The 16,597-nt window shown below is 37.3% G+C and overlaps 1 protein-coding gene across 2 annotated transcripts in view; it reads left to right on the top strand.

Moving 5' to 3' along the window:
- KCNIP4 (potassium voltage-gated channel interacting protein 4) overlaps positions 1-16,597 on the top strand; it is a 1,326,525-nt gene that overhangs the window by 307,945 nt on the left and 1,001,983 nt on the right. Inside the window, exon 1 of one of the 2 annotated variants that reach the window (XM_005207804.5) lies at positions 906-1,249. The exons of the other annotated variant lie outside the window; for it this stretch is intronic. Within the exon in view, the coding sequence (XP_005207861.1) occupies positions 1,162-1,249 (88 nt within the window). The 5' untranslated portion in view covers positions 906-1,161. Of the gene's footprint in view, positions 1-905; positions 1,250-16,597 lie in introns of those variants that run through there. 2 annotated transcript variants of the gene reach the window in all.

Raw genomic sequence — 16,597 nt, 5'->3', positions numbered from 1 at the left:
AACAATAACAAAATATCCCCCAAACTGCACATTCAAAGAAGACAAGCCTGTAGTTTTCTAGCTTTCATAGCAACTTCCTACCTTTGTAACACTGTCTTTAATAAAAAAGTACTTTGTGAGAATTCTGAGCTCTCACAACTGTTCTGCTATTAAGTACAATTGGTAAGGAGCTAACAAGTTGCATTTTGCCTTTTAGAAATGTGAGGAAACTGAGGCAGTCTTTTAGGATAATGCAGTTAATTAGTGTTCGAGCTCTGTTGCATGGATACAAGCATAAGGGCTTAAGAGTTGTGATTTCCAGTCTACTGTATTTTAAAATAAACGGTGACTTTTCCCCCCTAATTTTCAAATCCCTGAGCCTGCACAGTGCAGAAAACACAGCCAAATTTAGGTAACAGCTTATTTTTCAACCCTGTGCCCGTGAAGTGGAATATGTTTATCGGTGACAAGGGAACTTTGTCTCTGTTTGGTGGTAAATCTTCAACTCTGCTTGTTTACAATCAGGATCAGCTTCTCAAATGAGCCTTTTCACCATTTAGGCTTTCTGAATCTGGTTAACACTGTATCAGGGAATTGTCTGGTGTCTGACCTTGAAGAGCATGCTTTCCTAGTTGCTTTTCTGCAGGGAGTGGGGATCATTTTGCACAGTCTTGGACTTGAGATCCCTCTCCAGCAGGTTCAGTTGCGTTAGCAGGCTCCCTTTACTAATATCCAAAGGGTTTCAGCCCCAGTGACCTGTCATCTGTCCCCTCACCTGCTTACATGCTGATTCATTGATGAGCTGGCATCACAGGCCCCGCCTCCCTCTGAATGGTCTGTGAGGTTGCGATTGCTGCTGGAGAGGGGACGCTGAGCTGAGCCACAGTGGGTTACTACAAGTGTGAATCGGCAGCCTATCTGTTGCCACAGAAGAACTTGGTGACCAAACCGAGAAGCAGCCCTTTCTTACCACCCTGTTACTGTGCTATCTGTATCCGGCTTCTCTAGCTCTTTAAAGGAATTTCTGATTCAGGCACTAACAGCTAATTCCACAGGAGTTGTAAGGCAGCCTGTGACATAAACTGAGACAGAAGTTTTCCCTCAGAGACTGTCTTTTTTTTTTTTTTTTTTTTATTGGCAAAGACTTCTGGCTCTTCTCAGAGGAATACCTTGTTGCTTAAGATGAGTGGCTGTAGAAAACGATGTAAACGTGAAATATTGAAATTTGCCCAGTACCTTCTCAGACTATTAACAGGTTCTCTTCATACAGGTAATGACTTTTTTTTTTAAATAGAGGCTGATAGAGCATGGTACTGAAGTTGAAATGAAAGAGGAAAGGCTCACTATTTCTGTGTTGTGTTTATTTTTAATGTTGTCAATAAAATACAATCGTGAGTGTTTCCTGAGATTCACGTTTCTAAAAATGTGTGCAGTGCAGCTCTAATTTGGGGATAGAACTGGAATCTGTGGATATATCTTTTATGTCTTTTTGGCAGTGTCGCTGTTAAATGTGCTTCAATCTAAGGAAGCAGTGTCTGCAGAGTGGGAAGATTTTTTTTTTTTAAAGCATGATTGTGTGAGGGGTTTTTCCCTCTCTCCTGCTTGCTGCAGTTTGCTGAAAAATCACAAAACTAGTCTTCCTGCAGGTATTTAGAAATTCTCTAGAACTCTTTGATCATTATAATCCATAGATCATTTCTAGCGTTTGATTGTAGAGCTTAGCAGTGAAAGAGTTAAGGACATTTCTTTTGGATTTCTGAATTCCTTGCAAAATGTGAAAACAGCTGAAGAGTATAATGTCCATGAGAGCTTTGATATTTGTTTCATTGCAATGGATTTTAATGTTTAACAACTTGCACGATTGAAATAGAAACTCTATTTAAATCTAAGTGTTGGTAGAAAATATTTTTAAGATGTTCCAAAATTATTAGCCTAAACCAGCAGTTTTGCTGCCCATGAAATTCCTAAGCAATGCTGTCATTAATATAGTGACAGGTGGGACCAAAACTACCTTGGCTTTGATAATAGATATTTTTAATGGACCGTCAAACTTATGCGGAGCAAAGCTGGGTTGATATAATACCTCTTTTTGATTCTGGCCATAAAGAACTATTGTTAGCTTTATTTTTTCAACTTACATTTATCTTCTTAAATCTAAATCATGAGAAAGAAGAGTTAGTAAAAATGCCTATACACCATAGTGCAAGGTTGAGAGATGAACTTGAGCAACATTTTCTTTAGAAAGTACTCCTATGGTGAATAGCAGAACTGCATATATAATTATGTTGACAATCTGATCAGGAAAAATCAGTTTTAAGGGGATAACTGTGAAAATCAAATGATTTCTGAGAGTATTATTAAATGTTCATAAATATTTTTAACAGATTGTTATCAGATACTAATCTTTAAGCAGTGAAAATTGTGTTGGCTTTTGACGATTTTAAGAAATAGTCATTGAGAGTCTGTACCTGCCTCTGGTGAACCAGGAGCTCTGTTGTATTTTTTTACCCAGTTTTTACACTTCTATTCTTAGTCGCAATATGACTTTGCTGTATCATGTCTATTGTGATCAATGGTATCAATGTATTTGCTGTGAACATTCAGTTATGGATGGTGTGCCATTTATGAGACTGTGTCTTATTGAAAGGTGCTCAATAGGGGGTCTTTCATCTTGCTATAAAATTAGAGAAATATTTTATAAAAGAAAGCTTTCCATAGTATGTACTTTGATAAGGTAATTTTAAGGTTCTACCTGTTTCTTAATGGATTTGGGTGCAGTGCTCTGCCTTTTCTTGCTCAGTCTGAGTAGTTTCATGAAACTCTGATTTCAAAGAATTTTATGAAGATGGTAGATGGTTGTGACGTCTTAAACCATAAGCATTGAATCCAAAATCTAGTGGTTGGCTAATGACTGCGTGGTAATTTATAATATGAAATTTATGGAAAGCTAGTATAGCAGAAATATTTTAAGCCTATTTAATGCATATTTAGAGATCAATATAGGTAGAATTTCTTCTTTCTGAACCACAGGAGAAAAGCATAAGAACTTTGAGAAATAGATTATTATAAAGTAGTTAGATTTATGACCTAGGAAATGGGATTACACCAACTTTTTTCTTGTAAAAATTCTTTTCAGCACAGTGTCTAATACTAAACGTTGTAAAAATCTAGCTAGAATCTTTACAACTGCTCAAGATGCAACTTGGAAAAGCCAATTTATGCATTTACTAGATACTGTGATAATATACACTGTTCATATTGGAGAGTCTAATGTAAAATTCATTAGAGCACTTCCAAGTCCCTTAGCTAGTAATTAATGAAGAAGTAGGAAGCAGAGTTGAATTCGCTTAAAAATTTTGCTTTAAGGTCGGCTATACAAGCAGTTGCTAATTGTATCCTGAACAATCAGCATATGTCTTTGTAGTTATCAAAAATTTTAAAAGATATGAATATGCCTTGGATGCTTTTTTTTTTTTTTATTGTACAACAAGGCCTTTATCTTCACTTCTTAAATTGAAGATGTGATCTAATAAAATAGTGATTTTGGTTTACATTTGGAAACAGGTTACTTCTATAACACATAACCTGTATTGTTGGCAGTTGCCTTGCATTTGATATCAAAATGTCCATGCCTTTATACAAACAGAAAATTTGAAGAGCAAGGAAATTTTCACGGACACAAACTCTCCTTTGATGTGTCTTATTAGTGTTATCACAAGTTACAGGAAAGCCGTTTCCTTTTCTGGGAGGTTTTCATACAACTTTGGCAGTGCCTGGGATGGCTTACAAATAAATAATTCAAAAGCAGTGAATTACTTTAAAAAATATTCTTTGTTAAAGAATTCAATTCAGTAATAAAGGTTTGTCCAGATAAAATAAGATGCTTTCACTTTACCACAAACTTTTTACATATTTTTATCATGGGGAATCATTTGCCAAAGAGTGGATTTTATAAACACATGTATTGGCCTTACTTATAGTGAAAAATATAAGAATTTTGAATGATTCTTTTGTATATAATAAATCTCAGAAATCCATGTGAAAATATTAAAAGTTAGTGGCTACCATGTTCAGTGTAGTAAGGTGTGATACAGCATCAGTTATCCTAATTTGTTTTCAGTTTAAGATCTCTATCTTTGTGTACAGTATTATATTCTAATCTAGAAGAGTCTCACAATAAATTTGAAGAGCAATATGTTTCTGTGCATCTAAAGAAGTGGAGATGATTTATGAGGATTTTAGTCTATTAGTATGAGACTTAACTCTATTGATGGGCAATTTGTATACTGTAGGAATAAAAAAAAACACCCTGTCATATAAATGCTGAACCATTTAAAAGGGTAAATAATGTTACAGACACTGAAGTTTAAATTGGTTCTTCTATATGTGTGAAATTTAATATTGGAATGTTTTATGGTTCTTTTGGGGAGGTTGTTTGGGCACATCAATTCTCTGCACGTAGTTTTCTTGAAAACTCAAGACCTGAACACATTTTTCTATTAGCAGGAATTCCCAAAACATACATGTGAGGTGGCTCTTGCCTGGAGTTCTGTTTCAGGCTTCAAGATGACAGGCTACAGGTGTGGTGGAACTTCAACTCTCCACCTGAGGGTAACAGAGGCAGTTCAAACCAAAACGTTCTGTTAAACTTTGAATTGCTCTTTAAGTAGTGGGTTACAGTACTTCAGATGTAATAAAATTATATTACTAAAAGCATGACATAAGCATTCATCATTTCTTCAAGCAGAGGACTTTAAAGAGAGAGAGAAAGTTTGTTTTACAAATATGCATTGAGTTGTTTCCAGTCTTATCATTGTTGAAGGGACTGTGGATCAAGCCATTCACAATGCAAGTGATTTAAAGATTTAGATTTTTGCTTTTTTTATGCTACGTTTTTAAAGTGTGAAGAGAAAATAAAGGGCGATATTTAGCCAAATAATACACTTAAGACAAACCTGATTCTAGCTACTATACACACTTCCTTCTTTTCCCTCATGATTACAAATCACAGAATCATGTTTTCAGTTTCCTCTGACCTCATTTTTTTTAATCCCTGTTTTCATCTGATGCATATCATGCAAAGGATGCATTCCTGAAAATATCACATAATTAAAAATTCATAAAACTCAAATTTCTTCCTGGCAAGGTGACCAGAGTTTTTATTTCACAGTTCACGTGGCCCTGACATGTGACAGTTGAATAAACAGTTCATATTCACTTGGCCTGCCTGCTTTGAAATTATGCTACTCTTGATTACATTTATATTTTTTAACTCATTCAAACTTTGCTGATAAAGGGAGATCATATTTTTTATAGCACTGTGTAAAATTTGCATTATTGAAATGTACATATAATGCTACCAATTTTTGCTCAATTTTCTTGAACTTCTTTTATTGAAACCTATACTTAAGTGAGAAGAAAGCAAAGGATGATGTTTATCTTGACTGTCAAAGAATGTATGAATTGTCTTGCTTTTCCTAGTTAGGGTTTACATTTTAAACTTTTTATCGGAAGAAATATTTTGGCCTCTGATAATAAATTTGATTTTATGGGATATTTTGAAGCCTGCAGCTTATTGCCTAGTCTCAAATTCTGCCGTTCCTGCCAGATCTGGTTAGAAGATCCCTATGTTCAATGGGTAAACAACCCATATATGCAGAATATCGGTTGCCCCTTTCATTTTTTAAGAAAATCTGCATATTAATGATAACTTTGTATTTTAGATTCTTTACCACTTAATTAGTGCGTTAGGTAAGACTTGTAAGGCTTGAAGACTTCCAAAAAAGAGATTGTTTTGATCATTGTGAGAACTTAAAAGTAGTCAATGATCTGATTTTATAGTCATAGTCATGTTAAACTCTTAAAATGCATTTCTTGACTCGTGGACAAAATTAGTCATCTGGTCTCAAGGGAAGAGCTCACATTCATAGAAGGAGCTGTATTTGCCCCTATTGGTTAAGGTAATCGGAGATTTCTGAGCCACAGCTTTAAAAGTTACACATCAGTGCCTCATTTAAATATGCAAAGAAATATTGAAATTTCACACACAGGCTGTTGAGGATATTATACATTGATTATGATATGTATCAGTTATGTTCCTGGCAGGAAAGAGATCTCAAACAATAATTTAATGAAGGGGCCATGTGTGTGGGCAGAGTAAGGAAATCAACAAGGGGAGATGGGGTACTGGAGAAACAGTGAGTGGCAGAAGTGCCAAGGGACGGAAAATGTTTCTCAAGCTGGGAGAGGGAATCTGTGGGCAGAAAGCTTGACAGGAGATGTGGCCTTCAGTCCAGGGACACAGCCAATGCATGGTGACCTGACAGGAAGGGAACACAGGAAAAAAAAAATTGCTGGTCTTTCTCCAATCTTCAGATTGTTGCTTGTGCTTCCACTGGCTGACCTCATCCTACAAGCCAGTGGGAAAACTATTCTAAGTAGGAGAAATATGCTCATGGCCATATTTATGATTTTATATTCACCAACACTGACAAGGCTTTCTTTGTTTAAAGTTACTAACACTGGTCATGTTGTTGCCCCACAAAAGATATTGAAAGAGGCGCAAGCAAGCTCATATGCTTGGGGTGACTCGTAAGATTCCTGTCAATCTAACACATCTTTCACTATAGCTGTTTATTATTTACTTTGACCATATAGCTTCTGTCCAAAATTTCTCTGTGTCTCTTCAACTTTAGAAGTAATGTAAACCTACACCTTTAAACAAATGGACTACGTTTTTTGAGGAGATGTCCCTATGATCAGCCATGTTAAATGACACCTGAAGTCAATGCGATGTTTCTCTTAGAGGTAGATAGTATTACACCCCCAGGATGGTATGGTTATGGTTGGTGCTTGCTGCACACAATAATGGATTTTCTTTCATAAAGTATATTTTCGTTCCAAGCTTCTTATTCCAGCATGGGGATACATTGTGGGTTTGCAGGGAAGGGATTAAGCTATGAGAAACTGTCCTTTATTGTGTAAGAAGGCAAAGTCCAGCTGCCCATGATGGAAATCAACATTGATATATTTTTTTCAGTGTATGCCAAAAAATTTGACAAAGTAGTTTTGATCATTCTTTGCAAACAGTTGCTCTGTGCCTACTGTTCTCCATTTCTTCTACCTGATAAAGATACTTTAATACCATAAAAATGTCTCAAGATGTTCTTTATGTGGGACCAGTGTTCACTTCACTTTTTTAAATTAATTTTTACTAGAGTATAGTCGATGTACCATATTGTGTTGGCTTCAGATGTATAGGAAAGTGAATCAATTATACACGTCTATTCTTCTTTAGTTTCTTTTTGCATATAGATTATTAGAGAATATTGATCAGAGTTCCCTGTATGGTAGGTTCTTATTAGTTATCTGTTTTAGATGTATTAGTGTATATATGTTTAAAAAGTGAATTCATAGGACTCTGCAGCAGATCAACATATATTAATAGGTGAGGGGGGCTGAGCGTGAGTCAAGAGAACTGAATGAGGGGCCAAGGTAGGAGGAGAACTATGCCAAGTTTTGCTTAGAAGCATTGACTCGTGGAAGGCATTCCATCATTTGACATCCTTCTTCATGTATCTCATGTCTGGCTCACTCTCTGGCTCTGTTTTACTTCCTCTAATGTTGTTTCATCATAGTCTTAATGACTATATTACATTAAAACAAAAAATAATAATTCTTAGAATGTGTTTCTAGGAGAGCTGTTCTCTGGTCAACCTCCAGCTGTGCTTCTGGAGAGCAGCGGCATGCCTAGGGGAAGAGTTAGGAACCTTGTGTTGGACTTGCAGCTCTCTCCTTTTTGCTACAATTGTGAAGGTCACCCAGCTGCTCTGAACAGGGTCAACTCCCTGTAAATAGAGATATTCCTACATATATTTCTCTTGCTGGCAAACATTCAATAAATGAGTAACTTTTCTCATTGTCACTGGTCTGATATCCTTAGGATGTTCTGTTTTCAAAATACATTTTCCCTAAAGGTAATTGGATGCCTAATCATTATTATGCTGTCTGGTAATTAGGAATAAATATAAGATAACCAATAAAATGACTGCATTTTAAAATATTGCCTTTTATTATGTTAGTTTTCAGTAACTATATTTGCCATTTACTGATTCAACTAAAATGTATTAATGGTGGTTAGGAGCTTGTGTTTTTGTAAGCTGTTTCTTTGTGATTCTTGCCTGCCCTGCATTACTCTGCTAGTACAGCAAATAAATGCAGGAGAGATAACTCCACAAACCCCCATGTGCTAAAATTTCCAAACGAAGAGAGCAGCTTCTTGTCTCCTGAGGTTTTAGCCAAGGAGAGGTGAGGACAATGAGCAACCTAGATGAGGCATTAAGCCTATAAAATATGTTCTGCTGAAAAAATTAGACAGAGAGAAGCCAATGAGAGGAGAACCAAACAAGGAAGGTGAGAAAGCATCTGGGAAGGAGAAAAACTGGGGGATTATTTTCAGAAGGAAGTTTTGCTGAAAAGCTAAATTGCCCACAGTACCAGATTGCTGCAAAAACTACCACCAAACCCGTCAGAAGGTTCTGTTCCTTGTCCAGGTAAGTGTTCTGTGATTTACTGAGCAATTAGGCAGTGAATCAGTTAAGCACCTGTTCACATCCTATTTCTCCTCCACTCTCTTAGATCTGTCTTCACTCTCTGATATGCACTGATTTCATTCCCCTTTGAGCTCTCATTGTACAAGTTATTGGAGAAGGAATTGGCCACCCACTCCAGTACTCTTGCCTGGAAAATCCCATGGACGGAGGAGCCTGGTGGGCTGCAGTCCATGGGGTCGCTAAGAGTCAGACACGACTGAGCGACTTCACTTTCACTTTCACACATTGGAGAAGTAAATGGCAACCCACTCCAGTGTTCTTGCCTGGAGAATCCCAGGGACGGGGGAGCCTGGTGGGCTGCCGTCTATGGGGTCGCACAGAGTCGGACACGACTGAAGTGACTTAGCAGCAGCAGCAGTACAAGTTGTCTATCCTCCATTGTTCGTCATTTAATTACTCATCAACCTTGTATTATTTTATAGATTCTGGTGTTGGAGTTGTATTTCAAGTAGACCTGAGTCTTCTAAGTGACATAAAGATATTTAATTATCTAGCATTTACCCTTACACAGTGTTTATTGCATATCTGTTCAAAAATATAGATTTGTGGCGGGATATTATAAATAAGTATCAGTTTCTTTCCCCATATAATTTAATGTGTTCCTTTCTGACTCACATTATTGGACTTAAATGATACCACTTGAGCATCCCATGGGAAACCTAGCCAAATCCAGGATGTGGTGGGACTAAGATAGAAAATTAGATTTGGAAGAACCCAAACTGCATCTCTCTTTCACTATACAGTTCTCTCTCCTCAAGCTCAGACACATTCTGAAGACCTGTGTGATGACTTTCTCAGCTCAAACATTATCTTATTCAATCATTTCCTGATCATCCAATCCAAAATAACCCCTCCTATAATGACTTTCTTTTATATCACCTTTTTGAAATTTCTTTTATAGACAAGATGACCAAAACAGGGGCACTTTGGAGGGTAAAAGGAGGCGACCTTAATAATCCACAGCAGGAATATGGGCACAAACCAAGGCGGTTCCTGACAAACAGAATATATGGTCGTCATCTCCACAGAAATGACCATGATCTTAAATATTTATTTATAATTGTCTAAAGATATGGGATGTGAACTTCTTTCAAAGGATCCTGTTCATTTTGTTCTTTGTTGCAATCTAGTGTGTAGATCATACCTGGCACATACTAAATATTTAATCAGTAGTCATTGGGTGTTTGACTAAATTGCATACCAGTACTTTTTAGGGAACAAAGCTACAACATCTTAGACCTCTGTTTCACTACTTGATTTCCGCAAAGTTGGTAGGCTTGTAGTTGTTTGCCTGTATCGCTTCTGATCTCAGCCATGTCAGCTACTCATTCTAATCTCTGCTGTAGTTCTTCTGCTTTCTTATCTCTGCCCTGTACTTCTTCCCATTGTAGAAACTGCTGTAGATAATCCAGAGCCCTGCAAGTCTGAATTCTCTCTAATTGTACACAAAGGAGATAGAACTACACATTTTAAGATAGGGGTAGGTAATGTATAGTTCCCCATTTGTTTCAAAATCATATATCGTACGAGTGATTTATGTATAAAGTTCTGTGTATTTGTATTTTCTGTGTACAATGAACATAGTATATGTGTAATGATTGTACTTTAATGTTTTTAAAATAATAATATAGACGTTTCTAGATTCTTTCAATCTGAAACTATGATAAACCTCCTAGAACAAAAAAAGATACCACCTTGAATGTACTGTAACTAGATAGATAGATATAGATATAAAATCATGATTTCAGTTGATCTGTTTTGTATCTACAGTTTTCTTCTCCAGTTTGCATATGTTTGAAAAAGTTTTACGTTCTCCTAGCTTAGTATTGCTAGGCTTCCCTGGTGGCTCAGCAGTAAAGAATCCGCCTGCGATTTGCAATGCAAGAGATGTTAGTTTGATCCCTGGGTCAGAAAGATCTCCTGGAGAAGGAAATGGCAACCCACTCTAGTATTCTTACCTGGGAAATCCCATGAACAGAGAAGTCTGGTAGGCTATAGTCCAAGAGGTTGCAAGAGTTGGACACAACTTTGTGACTAAACTACCACCACCAGCTCCATATTGCCACCTCTACAACGGAAAGATTTCCATTTTGCACAGTTACCAGGTAAGGATAAGAGATTTAAAACATACCACATCAGTTGTGCTTCTATTCTGTAATACGTCCTTGCAATACATAGAGCCTATTTTATTTCAAGGTACGCATAGAAGAGTTTCCTCACCATTTTATAATTCTCCAAGCTAAACAAAAGTCAAAAGCCTTCAAAGAGTTATAAAGCCAGTTCTATAAAGGGCTTTAAAGATCAGTTTTATGCTTAAGATTATCCCTTAAGATTCCTTAAGGGAAACTATATAGCCAGCTGCTGCTGCTGCTGCTGCTGTTAAGTCTCTTCAGTCGTGTCTGACTCTGTGCGACCCCATAGATGGCAGTCCACCAGACTTCCCCGCCCCTGGGATTCTCCAGGCAAGAACACTGGAGTGGGTTGCCATTTCCTTCTCCAATGCATGAAAGTGAAAAGTGAAAGTGAAGTCGCTCAGCCGTGCCCGACTCTTAGTGACCCGATGGACTGCAGCCTACCAGGCTGGGCAAATACCCAAATACATGCAAATGTGTCATCCATTGATGCCCTCCTAGCCCATCTCCAAGTAAAGCCTTAGTCTGTGATCCTGAATGGTTAAGGAGCTTGTTTCAATACAGTGAAAAGTGTACAACACAATGACAGTAATAGAAACATTATGTAGATTATGCTACTTATATAAATAGTTGTGTTGAAATATGCTCTTGGATCATCGATGTGTAAAATCTCAGTGGATCATAAAAATCTTTAGGTCTGACTTCTTTATTTTCAGAAGAGAATGTAAGGTCAGAGTTACTCGAGTGATTTTTCTCAAGATTGTGGGAGCTGGTTAGTCCCGTTACTGGTCCATTACATTACTATTCCAGAAGACATTGTTCTCTTAGCCTTACATTGTGATAAGTGCCTATGGTGATGTCTTGCTCTGATAGAAATACTTGGTCTTGGCAGCCAAAAAGACCTGAACTTAAATCTTAGCACCATGTTATTTAAGTAGGTGACCTTGAGCAAGTTTACATTCTTCCCATGACACTTTCTTCCTCATCAGAAGAATTGGGTGATCCCAATTCAGGCTGCTAACAGGTACTTTTTAAAGACAGCATTTTCTAGGACAGTAGTTGGGATCAGTACTCAGTCAAGTTGTCTTAAACCCTGTTTTGGATACTAATGTGTGCGTGCTACGTCACTTCAGTCATGTCTGACTTTTGAGACCCAATGAACTGTAGCCAGCCAAGCTCCTCTGCCCACGGAATTATCCAGTCAAGAATACTAGAGTCAGTTGCCATGTCCTCCTCCAGGGGATCTTCCCAACCCAAGGATCAAACCCACGTCTCTTATGTCTCCTGCATTGGCAGGGAGATCCTTTACCGCTAGCACCACCTGGGAAACCCTTTTGTTGTTCAGTTACTCAGTCATATCCAACTCTTTGTGACCCCATGGACTGTAGCATACTAGGCTTCCCTGTCCTTCACTATCTCCCAGAGTTTGCTCAGACTCATGTCCATTGAATCGATGATGCCATCCAACTATCTCATCCTCTTTTGCCCCCTTCTCCTCCTGTCCTCAATCTTTCCCAGCATCAGGATCTTTTCCAGTGAGTTGATTCTTTGCGTCAGGTAGCCAGAGTATTGGAGCTTCAGCTTCACCATCAATCCCACCCCTGTGAATACTAATAATATCAGAGCAAAACATGGCAACTAACATCATTCGGTTGAATTCAATTCCTCAGAAAAGGTCAAAGTGTGTTCCATTTATATCAATTTAAGTTTTTTGAAAAGCAATTACAATATGTAACTCAAAGACATTCTTCAAAAATAATAAAATGTAAGAGCTCTATACTTGCTTAATTATGCTTTAGTGTTCTTTTATAAAAAAATCGTCTTCTGTCTAAAAAGAGGCCACAGCATTGTGTATTGCTTTCGTATGTGTAATAGAGATATTTTTGCTGAAAATTCATGAGTCTAAATCCTTAAATTTTTAAAAATTAGTAAGTAAAGCCTTTTTTCCCTAACCAAAATTAATAATTGTATATATCCATCTTGCCTATTTCCTGGTTATAAAGTATAATAGAGTTTAAAAACAACAATGAAAAGTAGGACTTGTCTACTTCGGAAGTCAGTATTAAGAACTTGCTGATTTTTACAATTCTTAATGAGATGTTATAAGGTGATGGGAGGTATGCGTAGGTATGAAAATTCTATCTTTAAGAGAGTCATATATATTTCACATAACCCATTCATTTATGTTTTAAGACTTCAGTCATTACAAAGAAAATAAGATTCATCTGAAGAGGTATGCCATTATGAATTTGAATTTTTAAAATTTGAGTCATTATATAAACTTCAGAAGTTGTACAGCCACTACTTGTTTAGAATTCAGAAGAAGAAAAGTAGTCATTGCAAATGTGAAGTCAGTTCATTCAAGCCTCCAAGAATTTAGGTAATGATATGCCTTCCTTTGCCTTCATTTCATTTAACATGATACTGAAATTTTTATTTCAAAGGAAACATTTTATTTTCCTTTTTTGCTTGTGAATCTGTATATTTCCGATCTTGACCTTAATAGACTGTATACCTGTGTTTAAAATCTGGCTTCACCACTCATGAGCAGGGTGACCTTGGGCAAATTACTTCACCTCTCTTAGGCTCAGCGACATCATCTATAAAAGGGGATGACAATGCCACCTTCATACAGGTTTGCTAATTTTGCAAATAACTTGAAGACAAGATAGAGCCTGGCACAGTGTTATTGTTCGGTAGCAGATGCTTTTGTAATAATGATGCATGCAGTAAGTTCACTGAACATTTCTTATGCTTCAACTTCATGTGCACACTCAGTGGGTATGGTGAGGAATTTGAAGATGCGTGAGATACCAGCTCGCACCAGAAAGAAGCTTGTAGAGAAGTTAAAACATATATAACAATCTTATTACAGACTTGAATTGTGAAGTAGCAGGAGAGAGGTATAGATTGTGTATTAGAATTCAAAGAGGGAGTCCATTTTTTTTGCTGATGTCTAGAGAGACACTCTTAGCAGTAGTGGCTTTTGAACTGGATTTTAGTAGCTGTGCATTTAGAGATGCTGAATTGGCAATTTGGCCTTTCCAAGAAGAAGACAGAAACAGAGGAAGGAGATGTATCAAGATAATGTGTTGTTAGATATCATATATCCAGCAGATATTTGTGAAATGCCTACCTTTTTCGTAGGCAGTATTTTGGGAATTTGGAATACATCCGTAAATGAAAGATCATTGCCCTCATGTAAAAGGGAGATGGTATTATGCTAAGTTGTTTAATTAAATAGCATGTTAGTGAGAGATAAGTGTTCTGGGTTAAAACAGAACAAGGTGAGGTAGGTTTGGGAGGGCTGTGGAAGTTATGGTGTGTGTTAGTTTGCTACACCTTCCATAACAAAATATCATAGATTTGGTGGCTTACACAAGAGAAATATATTTTCTCACATGTGTGGAGCCTGGGGTCTGAGATCAAGGTTTTTGCAGGTTTGGTTTCTTTCGGAGACTCTCTCCAGGGCTTGCAGATGGCCACTTTTTCACTGTGTCCTCACATGGCCTTTGTCCTCTGAGGATAAGCCTCTGATATCTTCCTATGTGTCCAGATTTCATCTCCTAAAGATACTAATCAAATTGGATTAGGTTTCACTCGAATGGCCTCATTTAACTGAATCACCTCTCTAAAGGCGTTATCTCCAAATACAGCCACATTCTGAAGTACTAGGCATTAGAGCTTCAGTATATCAATTTTAGGAGCACACAGTCAATGCACAATAGGTGGTTAAAATTTAAACTGAGTGGTCGGGATAGACTCTTGGAGAGAATGATGTTAGATCAAAATCTTAAAGCATACAAGAGCTCCACAGAAACATATGAGGAAAAACAGATACTAGGCAGAGAGACCAGCCAGTGCAAAGACCCTGGGGCAGGCTTGTGTTGTGTGTGTTCAAGAATGAAAAGCAGGGTAGTTAACTGGAGCAGAGCAAAACCAGAGGGTAGCTAGAGTAATTGGAGATAAAGGCAGAGAAGGAAGATCAGAATTTAAAGGTTTTATATAGGCCATTGTGAAGACCTGGACCTTTGCTCTGAGTGGAACTGGGAGCCATGGCAGAATTGAGTGGAAGTTAAATTTAATCATGCTAACAACTGGTTGCTTTTTTGAGATATATAATAGAATAGGAGTTGGTAAACTTGAGTCCATAGACCAATCTAGCCCATTGCCTGTTTTTGTATGGTCCATTAACTAAGAAGTGTTTCTGCATTAAGTCATTGAAAAGAAAACATCACAAGAATAGTATTTCATGACTCAGGAAAACTATGTGAAATTCAAATTTAGTATCTAAAAATAAAGATTTAGTGGAATTTTGCTCATTCATTAAACACCGCCTATGGCTGTTGTTTCCATTATAATGGTAGAGTTGAGTGGTTGTAAGGGAAACGGCTAGGGCTTCCCAGGTGGCTCAGTGGTAAGGAATCCACCTGCCAATGCAGAAGATGTGATTCGAACCCTGGGTCAGAAAGATCTCCTGTAGTAGGAAATGGCAACCTACTCCAGTATTCTTGCCTGGAGAATCCCATGGAGAGAGGAGTCTGGTGGGCTATATAGTCCATGGAGTTGCAAAGAGTGGGACAGGATTGAGTGGCTGAGCACATACACACACACACACACACAAGGGAAAGTGCTAGGCCTGCAAAGCCTCCAGTATTTACTCTCTGACCCATCCAGAGTAGTCTGTGCCCCCTGCTAGGGAGAGTCAAGAACAGAAATAGGTGGAATGTGGTCACGGATATAAACAGAGTGATTGCTCCAATCAGGATTAAAGCAGTGGAAGCCAAAGTGGGAGTTGGACAGCATTGTTAGTGAAGCAAAGTGTTGGGGAGAAATTATTGGATATGCACTGGGGAGAAGTTGTAAGGTTTGAACATATTACAGTGAAACAGGGTATCCTGCAGGCCCTTGAATAGAGATGCACCATTACGTAGCAGTGTTTTAAGAAGGCTACTTGGCAGCAGATGGCTACAGATGACTGTGATGGTACAGTCAAGAGATACTGATGGCCTGGAAATGGAGAGAAAAGGGCAATCAAAAGGTAGATTCAAGAGCACGATGAACACATTGAGCAGCTTTTCCATTTTCTGTGCCAGAAAGGAACCTTCTGTAATAATATAGTAGTTTTCAAACAGCTTAAAAAATATATTGAAGTGCTAGAATACTAGTATTCTAATTATATATTCTTTGAGTTAAAATAGAGTTCTTCAAGTGAGTCAGGCCAGATGCCTTTTACAATTTAAGCCTTTGGATGAGTGATGTTGAAAATGTGGATTTGAAAGAGAAAACAATCAATCGGTAATCTGTGGCCTGAGAAACTCTCAATCTGCATTTCCAACTTATTTGATTATTTATTGGTTCAAAGAAAAATCTTTGTCTTTACTTTTCTGTTTTGTTCTATGAGTTACTGTCATAATCTAATTCTCAACTGTATTTTTAAAGTACTTTTATAGATATCCATTATCTTTGCTAAGCCTATTTGAGTCATTTTCCCCCCCAATATGTATTTTCGAAGATTGATGGGTAAAAAGACATTTAACTCAATCTTATGTGTCCCTTGAATCATCTCAATCATATATATGCACAGAGATATTTGCTTCTTCCTTAAAAATAATCCTTTATTGTTATAAAGTATGATTGCAATGTTAATTATATAATCCCAGCTGGAATATTTAAAGAAATGCTAGTATTTCATGCACTATGTCCAAAGTTGTGCAAGTTTGCTTTCTAACATATATATTCCAAGTTTATTGAGCCCCATCTTCCCAAATGCAAGTGATGATAAGTAAGGCCAAATCTGAAACACTCAAATAGAATAGAGTGCAATAATACCTTATAAATCTTCTTTAAGAAATAAAAAGTTACAAAGCATAA

Source organism: Bos taurus, chromosome 6 (assembly GCF_002263795.3).
Source record: "Bos taurus isolate L1 Dominette 01449 registration number 42190680 breed Hereford chromosome 6, ARS-UCD2.0, whole genome shotgun sequence".
Lineage (NCBI taxonomy): Eukaryota > Metazoa > Chordata > Mammalia > Artiodactyla > Bovidae > Bos > Bos taurus.
This window is presented reverse-complemented; position numbering and strand designations above follow the sequence as displayed.